The 14,497-nt window shown below is 34.9% G+C and overlaps 1 protein-coding gene and 1 pseudogene across 1 annotated transcript; one reads left to right on the forward strand and one right to left on the reverse strand.

The window, feature by feature from the left end:
- Positions 1–3,782: 3,782 nt before the first annotated feature.
- LOC148998500 (macrophage mannose receptor 1-like) lies at positions 3,783–4,606 on the forward strand (annotated as a pseudogene).
- Positions 4,607–6,507: 1,901 nt separating this feature from the next.
- Positions 6,508–14,407, reverse strand: fcer1g (Fc epsilon receptor IgFc epsilon receptor Ig). The gene is made up of 5 exons (XM_089130342.1): positions 14,257–14,407; positions 12,123–12,220; positions 9,839–9,871; positions 8,716–8,745; positions 6,508–6,723 (listed from the first exon to the last, which is right to left on the reverse strand). Exons 1-5 carry the CDS (start codon positions 14,321–14,323, stop codon positions 6,661–6,663), a joined length of 291 nt encoding a protein of 96 aa, XP_088986468.1. The 5' UTR covers positions 14,324–14,407; the 3' UTR covers positions 6,508–6,660.
- Positions 14,408–14,497: the final 90 nt, after the last annotated feature.

Here is a 14,497-nt window from a genome sequence, read left to right on the forward strand (position 1 = left end):
GTCATATTGATCGTTTGGAAATGTAGTGATGAAGAAAGCTGTGCCCTGGCTTAAAGTGTGTCATGTAATGTTTTGTTTAACCCTTGTTCATCAATTTAAAAAAGTTACACATAGGTAAAAAGAGGACAAAAATGTCCATGTCAAAAAACTGTCATAAAAACGTGACGCTTTGGAGCACAGACTTAAGTTTGGTATCATTTTAAAGAAGACCCTTTGCAGATTATTGCTGAAGTAAAAAAATAATAATAAGTAAATCCAAAAAAAAATGTAGGTATAAGTTTATGAAAATTATTTATAAAAAATATTTTATATAAAATATATATTTTTTTAAATCAGGTTGAACTGCAATAAAATCAAAGCCATAAATCTAAATAGGTTGTGTTCCAAATTTGAGGATGATATCTCAAAAAATGAGCTTTCGGTAACAGTTTGTTTGGGCGTAGTAACATATTTTCCCCATTGGGTCCCAGCAAAACCCCAGTGGAGCGAACAGTGATTGGATTTGAATTTGCAGTTTTTCTCTCTCAGTATTATAAACACACACATGCGCACACACACACATATTTTTTTATAACACACATACTAACCACACTCTGACATCCATACCAACACACCCACACAAATATTGTTGCATTTTTTTGTCCAGTTGGCTCTGTAGTATGCCGAAGCAGAAAACAGGAATAAAGCGATATTTGTTTTATTGGCCAAACTTTAAAAAAAAAATGGCAACATCTGATAAAAAATTGTAAAAAATAAAATTTTTAAGCCTTGCCATCAGAATGAAAGCCTCTTAACAAAGATTGCATAATTTTATAGTTAACTGAACCGGGGATTAAAAATGGCAGTTTTAATGGGTTTCAATGGGGACATTTTTGTCCAAAAGGCGCTGAGAGGGAGTATTTTTTGTACCTAATGCAAAAAAAAATATTTTTTTTAAGAAAATGACAGTGAAATAGTAAAATATCAATAAAAAATACACACCTGTGCCAATTTTTTGCAGTTAGCTTTAACACAGTCAAAGAAGAAACAAAACTGATCACAGATCAAAAAAAAAAAAAACTGAAAAGGACAAAAATGTCCATAAGGATGCACAAGGGTTAAGCAATAAAAAAAATATTTTAAAAAAATTAAGAAAGCGGTGAGGTATTCAGTGGCTATATTGGTTAAGAATACATTTAAACGCTAAACATTTGACTGACAGTATTTCAGCATAGGATACTCAATGTGTGCGTCCATTAATCTCTGGAGATTCGTGATTTAATCATCAAAATTATCTGAATCAGTTCACTCACACTTTCATTTAGTAGTTTCTGAATTACTGTTTATGTTCAACCAAAAATGAAACATAAAATTTACTCACCCTCTGTCATTTCAGACGCTTAACTCTTTTCTGCAGAACACAACGCGCTGGGCTCTATGCACGCGGCGGTATTTCCGGTGACGGCCTAAATGCTCCATAACTTCCGCCGATCGTAGAGTCCAATACCAAATCCGTTTCTCTGGCAATACCCAGAATATTATGTTTGTGTATTATGTATTATGTTATTGAATTTAATACTCCATGGGTATAATAAAGAAATTTTAGTCACAAAACAGACCGTTGTGTTTCCTTTTTAAAATAAAATAAACATAACTATATATAAAATTACATCTAAACGTATGAAAGTTTCGTTTCAAATACTGGAGTACAGTAAATTTTGAAGACTCTGATTTTGAGAACTTGATCAGAAAGTCTACGACCGGATCTTTTAATCACGTTTTGAAACCTGATTCGTGAATGAATCATTCAAGGCTGCTCGAATACGACCACTTCTCTTAAAATAAAGGTTAATTATTGATGGTTCCATATAATTCTAACACCCCATGGAACATTTCAATTCCACAAAAGTTTAACCATCCTCTAAATTGCATGTAACCTGCTTTGAACCAAATCTAGTGCACACAAATGCATCTGTCTGTGAGGCCCTTGGCTTTTTATGAGATTTTCTCACAATGCAGTTGATCTTCCTCTTCTAAATCAGAAGATGGCGCTCAGATATGGCGATTCATTTAGCTCGAGTCTCCCGGGAGAAGCACTCATTTGAAACGCGTTTGCCTTTGCAGCTGAGGGAAATGAGCGCTGAACAGGTGAGTTTCTTGTATCTGTAAACATTTTTGAGGTTTTCTCCTTTTTTTTTTTTCTTTTTTTTTTCTTTTTTTTTTTTTTTGCAGAATGTGATTTACAAGGCATGTGCGTTTCTGGTTGAAACCGTCCCCACTCCCAATTAGGCTACACCAAAAGACACATAAACAAAGAGGTTGATAAATACAAGCGATGTTTTAACGTAGGACTGCTTTGAAAGAATCTTGCAGCGTTTTGAATCATGTTTCTGCTGGAGAGTTTTGTGTCACATGTAGAAAAACATGCACAGAAACCAAATCCTGATTTTACATGGAAGCATTTCCATGGCACCTGTTTCTGAGGGAAATCTGAATTTGCATAATTGTTTTGTCCTTAAATTTAAAGGTTAAACTTTTTTTTCTCTCTCATGTCATGTTTTAAAAGGCCAGCGTTTCAATGTCACCCTTACCTACAGTGTCACTTAAAGTAGTTCCTAGCCTCCATTGACTTTCATGATATCATTCATTTATTTATTTTCATACTATGGAAGTCAATGGGGACCAACAACTTTTTAGTAACCCGCACTCTTCAAAATATATAACGATTTAGAACAATTTGAGGCTGAGGAAATTTTGACAGAATTGCCTTTGACAGAACTATGCCTTTAATAAAGATTTAAAAAGCGTGAGAATATCAGTGAAGTGCAACATTTTTATATGAACAGACATGGCAAATGTCTCCCTTTGTACAGACTTCATGGCCCGGATCCCCATTTTCACTGATCTAGAGGAAGCTGCCATTCATACTGACAGGAAACCACACAGTTTTTTTTTTGTTGTGAAATTCAAAAAATGGGTCAAATCAGGCCCAAACACAACACACGTAACATTTTAAATTCACCATGAATTCAAAATGGACGATTCTTAGTTTTTTTTAACAGAATTTTGCAGTGTTTATTTTTATACATGATTTATTCTTTGATCATTATTATTATATGTAATTCTCTTTCTCTTGTAATCTTCAATCCGAAACATTAAATTCCCATCACAAAACAACAACAGTCCAATCAATTCCTGATGGATTAAGCCCCGCCCAACATTTTGTCAAATGCATTGCAACAATAACAGTAATGTATTTTTTAGTTATTTTAAATAAATGTACTGAATTGATAGTAATCACTAGGTTGATTTGTACTGAAAATGTTCATAAAATTTGGATGGTCAAGAATGGATTTTAGATCAAGTGTTGCAAAACACATGAAGATTACAATACGAAAGCCACAGAGTTCATTTCCACTTCCTCACACATTTGTAAGGCAAATAACAACCTTGTTTTTGTCCTGTGAAAAATATCTTTTCCAGTGGTGAGTGTGTGAAACATTTACATTTGAGCTATCCATTTAGCAGATGCTTATCCAAAGCGACTTACAAACGAGGAATATATCAAGCGATTCATCTCAAACACGAGAAGTGCGAATAGTTTCAGAAAGTCCCAATGGGGAATGGACAAAAGGGGAGGAGCTAATCCTTTAATTGGTCAGGGCTGCTTTTTTTATTGGGTTGTTATGTAGGAAATCTCCAGGAAGGTGTGGTAGCAAATAAAAGTGCAATTGAAAACTTTCCAGCATTACAACACTGGATACATTGCCGATATGTTTGTGTTTTTGTGCTTCCTTAGATTGAACACCAGCCTCTACAAAAGACAGTATGACGTGGCCAAAAGCACAGCAGTACTGCAGAAGGAACTATGATGATCTGTCAGCCGCCAGCAATGAAGTACTGAAATGACTTTCTGCTAATCCAAAGGTCACTGGTGATTATTTCTGGATTGGACTTCAGAGGGATGTCCTCATCCCAACACTGTGGAGATGGATCATGGACCGGAGGCGAGAATGCAACTGATATCATGTGGGAAGCTGGACAACCCAATACTTTGCATGAAAAATGTGCCTCCGTCTTAAAATCAAATACTAAATTGCATGATAATCCTTGCGATTTATCGATGCTATTTTATTGTATGGAGGACTTTAAGCTGATCGTGGTGCAGCTCTGGAATACTGCAGACAAAACTACATTGATCTTGCCAGTTTAAGCTCAGATGTGATTATGAAGGAGGCAGACGATAAGAGCACACCAGCCCTGACAGATGATGTTTGGATTGGTCTGCGCTTCATCGCTGGTCACTGGTTCTGGCTAAATGGAAATAATGTTGCATATAAGGCCTGGTCTGAGGAGGAAGAGCAGCAGTGTCCTGCAAATGGATCAGCGCTGTGGGGTTTATGATGGGAAAAAGATTGCTTGGAAAGCTTCTGACTGTGAGAAGAGACTTTCTCTGCTTCAAGACACCATAATGGAAGCAGTCGTCTAACTGAATAAATGTGTCGTGTGTGATGATTACAGCAAGCCAAGTCACTAAAAAACAAACAAACATTCAAATCAACATGATTTCTGTTGTTACTAACTTCTAAATTTGTGAGCAAGACATGTTGCTCGTTTGCTGCTGTAATCAACATTTGTGAAAAAAGTGAAATGTTGATTAACAGAGTGATATTTGCAGTGATATAAAGATCCATTTTGTAGGATCTAGATGCTGTTGATACATTACACTCATTTTTACTTGCTAGACTGTAACTTTTCAGCATAAATTACAAGTAATTATATCTTGAAATAAAGAAACCCGTTTCACTTCACTCGTCTTACTCTTGAGTTTGAAGAAAACTACATTTTTATTTTTTATGACGTCTGAAAGTGTGCTTGCATTACAAGTTAATCATATAATAAAAAAAGCACTTTATTTCGATATTTGTAAATACAAGTACTTACGTTAAAGGAGTAGCTCACTTAAAAACAAAAAAAGGTTTTTGATGAAAACATTCTAGGATGTTCTCCATATAATGGACTTCAATGGGAACCAAACGGTTCAAGGTCCAAAAGACACTTTCAGTGCAGCTTCAAACGATTCCAGACGATGAATAAGGATCTTATCAGGCGAAATGATTGCTCATATATAAAAAAAAAAAAAAAACCCACAAAGTTTAAGTTTTAGAAACTCAAATGGTTGTTTTGCTCTGTTCTGTGATGCGTGTTTGTGACTCTCCTGTTTGAACTCATTCATCAAAATGAACGAATCTTTTCCCCGAGTTGATTCGTTCATTGAATGAACCAAATTGAGTTTGAACAGGAGTCACAAACGCACATCACAGAACAGAGCATGGTGACCATTTGAGCTTATAAAACGTAAACTTTTTTTTTTTTAAATAAGCGTATCTTTTTTTTTTTTTATCATTTCGCTTGATAAGACCCTTATTCATCGTCTGAAATCGTTTAAAGCCCTTTGAACAGTTTGCACTGAAACTGTCTTTTGGACCTTGAACCGTTTGGTTCCCAGTGAAGTCCATTATATGGAGAAAAATCCTGGAATGTTTTCATCAAAAACCTTAATTTCTTTTCGACTGAAGAAAGAAAGACGTGGACATCTTGGATGAAAGGGGGGTGAGTAAATTATCAGCAGATGGTCCACTTGAGACATTCTACTAACCAAGTAGAAGTAATTTTGCGCCTGTGTCAACTAACTCATTACAGAGTGGGTTAAAGGCGTCAAGTATAAAAAGCATCAAAATAAATTGTTCGTAGATATCAGGCAGACAGTAATACTCTAATAATGACTGCTTGTTGGTATGTAGTTATTTCTAGTCAGTATGTCTGTCTAAAGGGGACATCAAAATAGAGTTACTTTCTTGTAATGCAAGCACATTTCCAGTATAGTCAAGCTAAAAAAAAAAAAACAACAGGAAATGTTAAAAAATAAAATAAAAGGCACTGTTATCAGAGTAGTATTTTTTATTTCATTATATTGATCATAAAAATTGTAAGCATTAGTAATCACAAACAGAAAAAAAAAAAATCACAATTTTTGGAAGTCTTTAAACTCTTATACTAAATTCTTACACACTCATGATTAAGCCTATATTGTAACTCTTACAAAAAATTGTGAAAATCAAAGGTGTTATTTTTGTTACACACACAGTTGTTCTCTATATGCCATGAAAGGAAAACATCGTCTCAGAGCAAAACAATATAAAGTTTCGCTCTTAAACCAATGGAAAGAAAAGGCCCACACATATACAATCAAACACGGCTCTGTTTCCATCTCTCGTACCTGTGGTCATAGACAGATGCACATGTTGTCAGACCACTCATGAACTCTTTAAAACAGGAAATGACTCGGACTCTGTGGGGTTGGTGGCATGTTGCTATAGAAGCCAGGGCAGGAAGTTAGCCTCGAGAAAAGTGACACGCAGTGTGGTATACTTGTTAGAAGCTCAAAATGTAGTTTAAAGGCCCAATAGAAAGATACATTCATCAAACAAGTATTATTTAAATTATTAAACAAGTAGACATTTTGCATTCTGTTTGATTATTTGCTAAGATGTGATTACCGTGTATACTACATAATGTTGTTCTTGTGAGAATGTTGAAAGCTTATCTACAGGTGCGACACGCTTAAGATGACAGCGGGATTGAGTCCGGAAACTTCCTTCCCACTTTTTGATTAAAGTCTTATTTTTTTCCTTTCTTCATTTTGATGGTCTCGTATGTGTCCTGATCATGAGGCTTGAGACCCTGTGGTGTGGAGGAGAGAGAGGGACAAAACGGATGTGGCAGAGAGTGAGCGCCATTTCAATAGAAGCTTATACCAGATCAACCACAGGCTTTAGAAATGTATGCGTCAGTTAAATGCTATACCAAAAAAACTGCATGCTTTAATTATTATCTCCTTAAAAGAGTTAGGGGTGAGCGGGGGAGCAAACTAACAAGGGGCGAGTTGTAACACACATGGCATAACGAAACTTAGTGTATTTACTAGATGCCTTATCAACACTCAATATAGAGAAAGAAAAATGCACCAAAATTAAAAATTATTTGGAAGATATCACTGAACATTTATTTAATCATAGCAAAAGTATACATTTATCAAGAAAAATTTTCATCTCTGTTTTTTGTTTAATTAAAATGAGAGAAATCTGATATAATTTCTCTAATTTTAATCACTGCTTTCAATCTTTTATCTGTTATTTAACAGTTGAGTTAATTGAAATGAAACGATTGAGTTAATACAATGAATGAGGATGATTTAATCATCAGAAACTCAAAATATTATGTTATCTGAACCACATTAATTATTTAAGTTGATTTGAGAAAAGAAACAATGTTGTGATTACAAATCATGATTTTTTTTTTTTGAGAAACCAAAGATTAATAGAGAAATTATTAAAGAAATTGTTATTTATTATTATGCTTTGAACTATGTTTTGCGGTGTTTGTTGTCAAATTCAAATATTTTTTTATATTTTTAATCATTAAAATTTTTTAATTTTATATGAAAAAGTTAATAATTGCATTTTAATTTGCCTTGTATATATTTTTTTTTATTAGATCAGATAACATTTCAAGCTGTCACATGGTCATGTTACAACGTGCCTCACGTATTTCACTTCCATTAAATAATAAAAAAAAAAGTATACACTATAACGAAAATTAGTATGGGGAAACAATTTTACCGAATTTTCAGAATTGTCAGCAAGCTGACTAGATAGTGTAGTGAATATTGTCAATGAATTGGATGCTAAATATCATTTTAGCTTTAAATGGACAGTTTACTCAAAAATTTTAATTTTGTCATGATGTAGCCTACTCACCCTCAAGTTGTCACAAACCCGTTTGAGTTTCTTTCTTCTGCTGAAATAATGTTGGTAATCAAACTGTTTCTGGCCTCCATTGACTTCCAAAGTAGGTAAAAAAAAAAAAATACTATAGAAGTCAATGGGTGTCGTTGCTGACATTCTTTAAAATATTTTCTTTTGTGTTCAACTGAAGAAAGAAACTCAGGTTTGGAGCAACATGTTGATGAATAGCAAATTTGGGTGAACAATCCCTTTAATAAGATTTCCCAAATAAATAAGCAAGAATAAACCCAGTCATGATTCTTGTTCGTTTCGACAACAAAGCACTTGTTGTAATTAAGCTACGACTTCATTAGTCGGAAGTAGGACATTTCCGATAGCACGTGAAGGCTGCTCAAACTTACCGGGTGAAGCGACTGAAGACGCTACTAGGCCTTAGTTTTACAAATAAATGACATGTACAACTCAAAAGTAAATATGAACATTGTGTATGCATTTTAATACGTTTTGATTTTTTATTTAGTAAATAAATAAATAAATCCAGTCAAACGTAGGCTATTAACAGACAGAATTTGGCGGAAAACAGCCCAACAGTCTTATAGCAAAGGGTGAGTGTTCATTTCCTCATTAAAAGCCTACTTTAAAGTATTTAATATCTGTTTATTGCTAAATTTAGCGCAGCCTTTGTACATTATTTACATTAGTCATCGTGCGATGTATCTGGTTGCTAACAACTTCAAACGCGGAATAGTAACGTCACTTCAGTATTATTACTATTTATGGAGATACACACGAAGTGTGAATATGTAAGTTAGGTAAAATAACCAACACTACTGGCTCGGTCTGCAGAATATAGCTAGACATACACTCAAGGAAGGTTAATTTTACTTCTGCACGAAATATTAAAACAACCACAACACAAAAAGAATACCTCATAAACGCCTTCGCCGGCATCTTTCTTCTGTAAATGAACGGAAAGAATAAAAACATTAGAAAGGCTGTGACAAAGATGAAACATGGGGCTTCAAAGTGTTTTCAAAGCTCAATGACAGCCACATATAAGGTCTAATGAAGTTTAAACAATGTTCTTTTGTTGAATTATAATAACCTTTCTGAAAAGGATGTATGCTTGATCTGTGTGTGTTGTGTGAAAGGTTGCATGCTGAAAAGCAGCAATTTTTAGAAAGGCCTTCACACACTGTTCATGACAGGATGCTAAAGTGTGATGTGGGTGGAGAGGGACAGTTAGCAAAAGCAGATTATTTTAAAGATTTAAACACAAGATAGAGTCTTCAGAGACTCAAACTGGATAAAAACACTGCTGCTTTAGTCAGGGTAGGGTTAATTTAAGGATAGTAATAGTTAACCTGCATAAATGTAATTTGTCGGACTCAGAATGTACTGGCCATCGTTACAGCCGTGTCTTAAGTTCACATTATGTCACATTGATTCATTCTAGCAGTTTTATAAATGTTTTTCTATATTTTATAATCCTTTTACTGAAGGAGGAGAATATGTGTAAACATATTGTTGTCGTGTGTGTGTCTAGCCTATATATGTGTGATATATACTGTATACTATGTACAGTATATATATAGTAGTCAACATTTGACATTTGAATTGGATCAAAAAAGTTCAAAGTTGTCTTAAGAAAAGAATGCGTAATAACTTTGCTGAAAGGTTTTGATCCACTTCAAATGTAGACTGTATGTATATATACAGTATATATATGTACACATATATACAACATATATATACACACACACACACACATATATATATATATGAAGAGTTCAGATGCAAAAGCCTCTAAATGCCATTTAAAATTTTCTTCTAAAATGACCATTTTTATCAAGCTTGTATATTTAAGTTCAGTAATTTCACTTAAATGACAATTAATAGGTAATCTTCATTGCCATTTAAGTGAAATTACTGAACTTAAATATACAAGCTTGATAAAAATGATCATTTTAGATGAAAATTTCTTATTTATATATATATATATATAGCACATACTGTGTAATAAATTAGCATGGATGGACAGATAGTCTTACCCCTGAAAGTTGTTCGGCTTGTCTACTTCGCATCTGCGGATGGATGGATGGATGGATGAAATATATTAGATAGATATTAGTTGTTTGTATTAAAATTATAAGATAAAGCTAAGATAATGTCAGGTTCATTAGTTAACTACATTAATTAGCATGAACTAATAATGAACTGGACTGATACAGCATTTCTGTCGGGACCACTATCGTCAAATACCATTGTCCATTAGCATACAGTTAGGATTGTCGGTATGGTTCTGTTCTGGGCGAAAACACCCTGCGCATGGATAAGAGTGAGCACAATAACCCCCCTTAGGGGGAACAGAGCAGAACCAACATGAATTTATGCAGATATCATTAATTCAAGATAATAAAGCTCAACATAATTTGAGAATTTATTCTGATTGAAGGGGAAATAATGGCAAATCCTTACTGGGCGAGAGGAGGAGCTGGGGATGGAGGAGGGTAATGCGCTCCTGAGAAACACGATAGCTGCTGATAATACTGAAGAGCTTATATATTTATACAGTGATAGCGGCATATTCCTATAGGTAGACTCACCTAAAGGATTAGGAATACCATACTAATACTGTGTTTGACCCGCTTTCACCTTCAGAAGTGCCTTAATTCTACGTGGCATTGATTCAACAAGGTGCTGAAAGCATTCTTTAGAAATGTTGACCCATATTGATAGGATAGATGGAGACTTGTGGGATGCACATCCAGGGCACGAAGCTCCCGTTCCACCACATCCCAAAGATGCTCTATTGCGTTGAGATCTGGTGACTGTGGGGGCCATTTTAGTACAGTCAACTCATTGTCATGTTCAAGAAACCAATTTGAAATGATTCGAGCTTCGTGACATGGTGCATTATCCTGCTGGAAGTAGCCATGAGAGGATGGGGACATGGTGGCCATAAAGGGATGGACATGGTCAGAAACAATGCTCAGGTAGGCCGTGGCATTTAAACGATGCCCAATTGGCACTAAGGCGCCTAAAGTGTGGCAAGAGAACATCCCCCACACCATTACACCACCACCACCAGCCTGCACAGTGGTAACAAGGCATGATGGATCCATTTCATTCTGTTTACGCCAAATTCTGACTCTACCATCTGAAATCGAGACTCATCAGACCAGGCAACATTTTCCCAGTCTTCAACTGTCTAATTTTGGTGAGCTCTTGCAAATTGTAGCCTCTAATTCCTAATTATAGTGGAGATGAGTGGTACCCGGTGGGGTCTTCTGCTGTTGTAGCCCATCCGCCTCAAGGTTGTGTGTGTTGTGGCTTCACAAATGCTTTGCTGAATACCTCGGTTGTAACGAGTGGTTATTTCAGTCAAAGTTGCTCTTCTATCAGCTTGAATCAGTCGGCCCATTCTCCTCTGACCTCTAGCATCATCAAGGCATTTTCGCCCATTTTTATTTTCGTTTTTTCCTTTTCACACCATTCTTTGTAAACCCTAGAAATGGCTGTGCGTGAAAATCCCAGTAACTGAGCAGATTGTGAAATACTCAGACCGGCCCGTCTGGCACCAAACATGCCACGCTCAAAATTGCTTAAATCACCTTTCTTTCCCATTCTGACATTCAGTTTGGAGTTCAGGAGATTGTCTTGACCAGGACCACACCCCTAAATGCATTGAAGCAACTGCCATGTGATTGGTTGATTAGATAATTGCATTAATGAGAAATTGAACAGGTGTTCCTAATAATCCTTTTAAGTGTATATGTATACAGTGATAGCGGCGTATTCCTAATTCCTATAGGTAGACGTGGATCAGCTGATGTGAGCTTGACTAACGTGACCTGCCAGAACTGACGCTTCACTTCATTGATTAATCTTAGTTCATTTAACATTTACAAATACATTATTAAAATCTTGTTAACATTAGTTAATTCACTATGAACACACAATGAATGACTGTATTTTTTTATTAACTAACGTTTAATAAAGATTAACAATTGCAGTAACAAATGTATTGCTCATGGTGATTTCATGATGTTAACTAATGAACCTTATTGTAAAGTGTCACCAATTATTCAATTTATTCAAATCATTCAATCTTGATTTCCCATGCAAAATACAAAAGATTAAAAAAACACTTAAGCTTTTTGTAAGTACATGAAAATTCACCTCCAACTTTGACAGTCTCAATGTTTAAAGGATTGAACACTTAATGATGCCACGATTATGAGTCTCAATGTTTAATGGCTGAACACTTAATGATGCCATGATTATGAGTTTCAGAGTTTAAACTGTAAAAGAGTTTGATCACATGTACAGTACCTTCATTCTGCAGTACAGGACAGTGAGAACAACCCCATAGACGAACAAAACTGCGTCCAAGATGTAGCATATCTGCGGCGCGCCCATACCCACTGCATCTAAAAAGATGAAAATAATAAGGAAAATAAAAATCGCAATAAATCCTGCTTCAGATAATGACAGTTATTGACAGTGATATGATTTTTTGTTATTATATAAAACGTCCCGAGTCAGTTTTATAGGTCACAGCTTCACATATAAACTCGGTTGCACTTTATTTTAAGGTGTGTTGCACTGCACGCACATTTAAGTGATATGCAAGAGTGATATTAATTAATTCATATGTACTAATTATTAATTAACTACATGTACTTATAGGGTTTATGCATCATTTATAGTTAATACTATTAACTACATGTGTAACATGTATTTGAATACATGATCAATTTACACTTGATCAATTCACTGTAAATTTATGATCATTAATAAATAAAAAAAATGATGCACTGATGATGCATATGCATCACATCATTAGCATTGGTGATGCGATTATATTGATAATATGAAAGATAATACATGTTTACAGTACAAGCAATTTCTAATGATCAGACACTAATACACACCAACAAATCAACATTTTTGATATTAAACACTGAAAATTTAGCAAAAAAGCAATGCGTTTGCCCTAAAGCCCTAAAAAGTGTTAATAAGTGTTAAAACTATATAGTTAGACCAAGTGTGATGTTTAGTATCACATCCTGCAGAATAGTGTTACTTCTCTTTTCGCTGAAATCTTCAAGTTCAAACATGAATCGGCTGACCATACGCTTATTACTCCAATTACAATCAATAAATACAGCGCTGAATGATCCAACAGACACGATGACTTGCTATATTAATCTACTCAAACATCATGATTCATTCCATTGCAACACAAATACTGTTTGTTCAAGATGCATGATTTGATTTCCCCTTTGCTTTTGTTAACCACATTTTTATCTGGGAGAAAGATAAATTAATAACAGAAAATACGGCAATACTTTACTGTAAAGTTCATTAGTTAACTACCTTAGTTAACATGAACTAAGAGTATATTTCCAATGCATTAATCATAGTTAATATAAATTTCAACATTTACTAAAATTACTGAAATCAAGTAACAGGTTGTATTTGATAACATTATTATTACAATGAACAGCTGGATTTTTATGAACTAACATTGACAGAGATTAATAAATATTGTAAAAAATGTATTTCTCATTGTTAGTTCATGTTAGTTAATACATTAACTAATGAACCTTATTGTAAAGTGTTATTGAAAATACTACATATCTTTAAACCTTGTTTAGAAGGACTAACACAGCCAGAACCTAAAATTAAGCACCGTTTTCACAAGCACTAGTCAATACGTTGAGGAAATTACCCCGTGCATTTATTCTGTTATTGCGAACTTTGGTTTAGCATTTGTCACTGAAATACAGGGTCGTATTTGTGTGGTTCGAGCCTTGTTTACAGAATAAAGAGAGGCTAGCCGACTTCCTGGCAACAAAGTGTCATTTCAAACACCGTTTCAATGTTCTGATGTTGTAAAGGCTTGTAAAAAACAAATGTGAAGTGAACTGACTAACCAACAAAGGCTCTGACTTTTTCCACAAATGCTGTATTGCAGGACTGACAAATGTGCATTGGGTTTTTAAGCATCACTTACTTGGCAAAAATACAGAAGCAAAACCTTGTATGAAATCCTGGCATACTTCCACATTTTAAGAAATGGTCAGAGCACACTACTCTCATTTAGTGCATCAGTAGGAGCAAATTAGAAACAAAACAGTTTGGCTTTAAAAACACACAAGTTTAAAGCGCAAAAAGACTACCTGAAAAATGAAAAAGCCACGGTTCACACTAGACTTTAGTTTGTTATACATCATTAAAATGTTGTAATACCCATTAGGCCTTCCCTAATAAGGGAAAGTTATTAAAATAAAACATGAGCATTCATAAATTGACATTCGATTTCAAAAAGATAAAAAAAAAATTAAGTTTTAAGTCCATCAACCTGTAAGCTCTGTGTCGTCGTGAGCGCGCAAAACACAACCAAGTCAATTCCTTGTTATCGGCATCGCTCATATGAGATAAAAAAGCGTTTAACACTTACCAGCAACGCCAAAGTTGAACCACATAGACAGAATAGAGAAGGGCATCCTCACTTTCATCATCGTCATCTAAAACCTGGGCTTTGCTGGAGTACCTCACTGGACACACACCTCCAAAGAAGACTTTCAGTGAACAGATGTGAAAAGCACATCAGAGGCAGACAAGAGGGAAGTTGTGGTGAAAATATGTCCGTTCTGAAGTTTGAACCACCCCCACCCGTAAGTGACGAAGAGGAAAAAGGC

The sequence above is a fragment of the Pimephales promelas genome, chromosome 1 (assembly GCF_988280905.1).
Source record: "Pimephales promelas chromosome 1, fPimPro1.hap1.1, whole genome shotgun sequence".
NCBI lineage: Eukaryota > Metazoa > Chordata > Actinopteri > Cypriniformes > Leuciscidae > Pimephales > Pimephales promelas.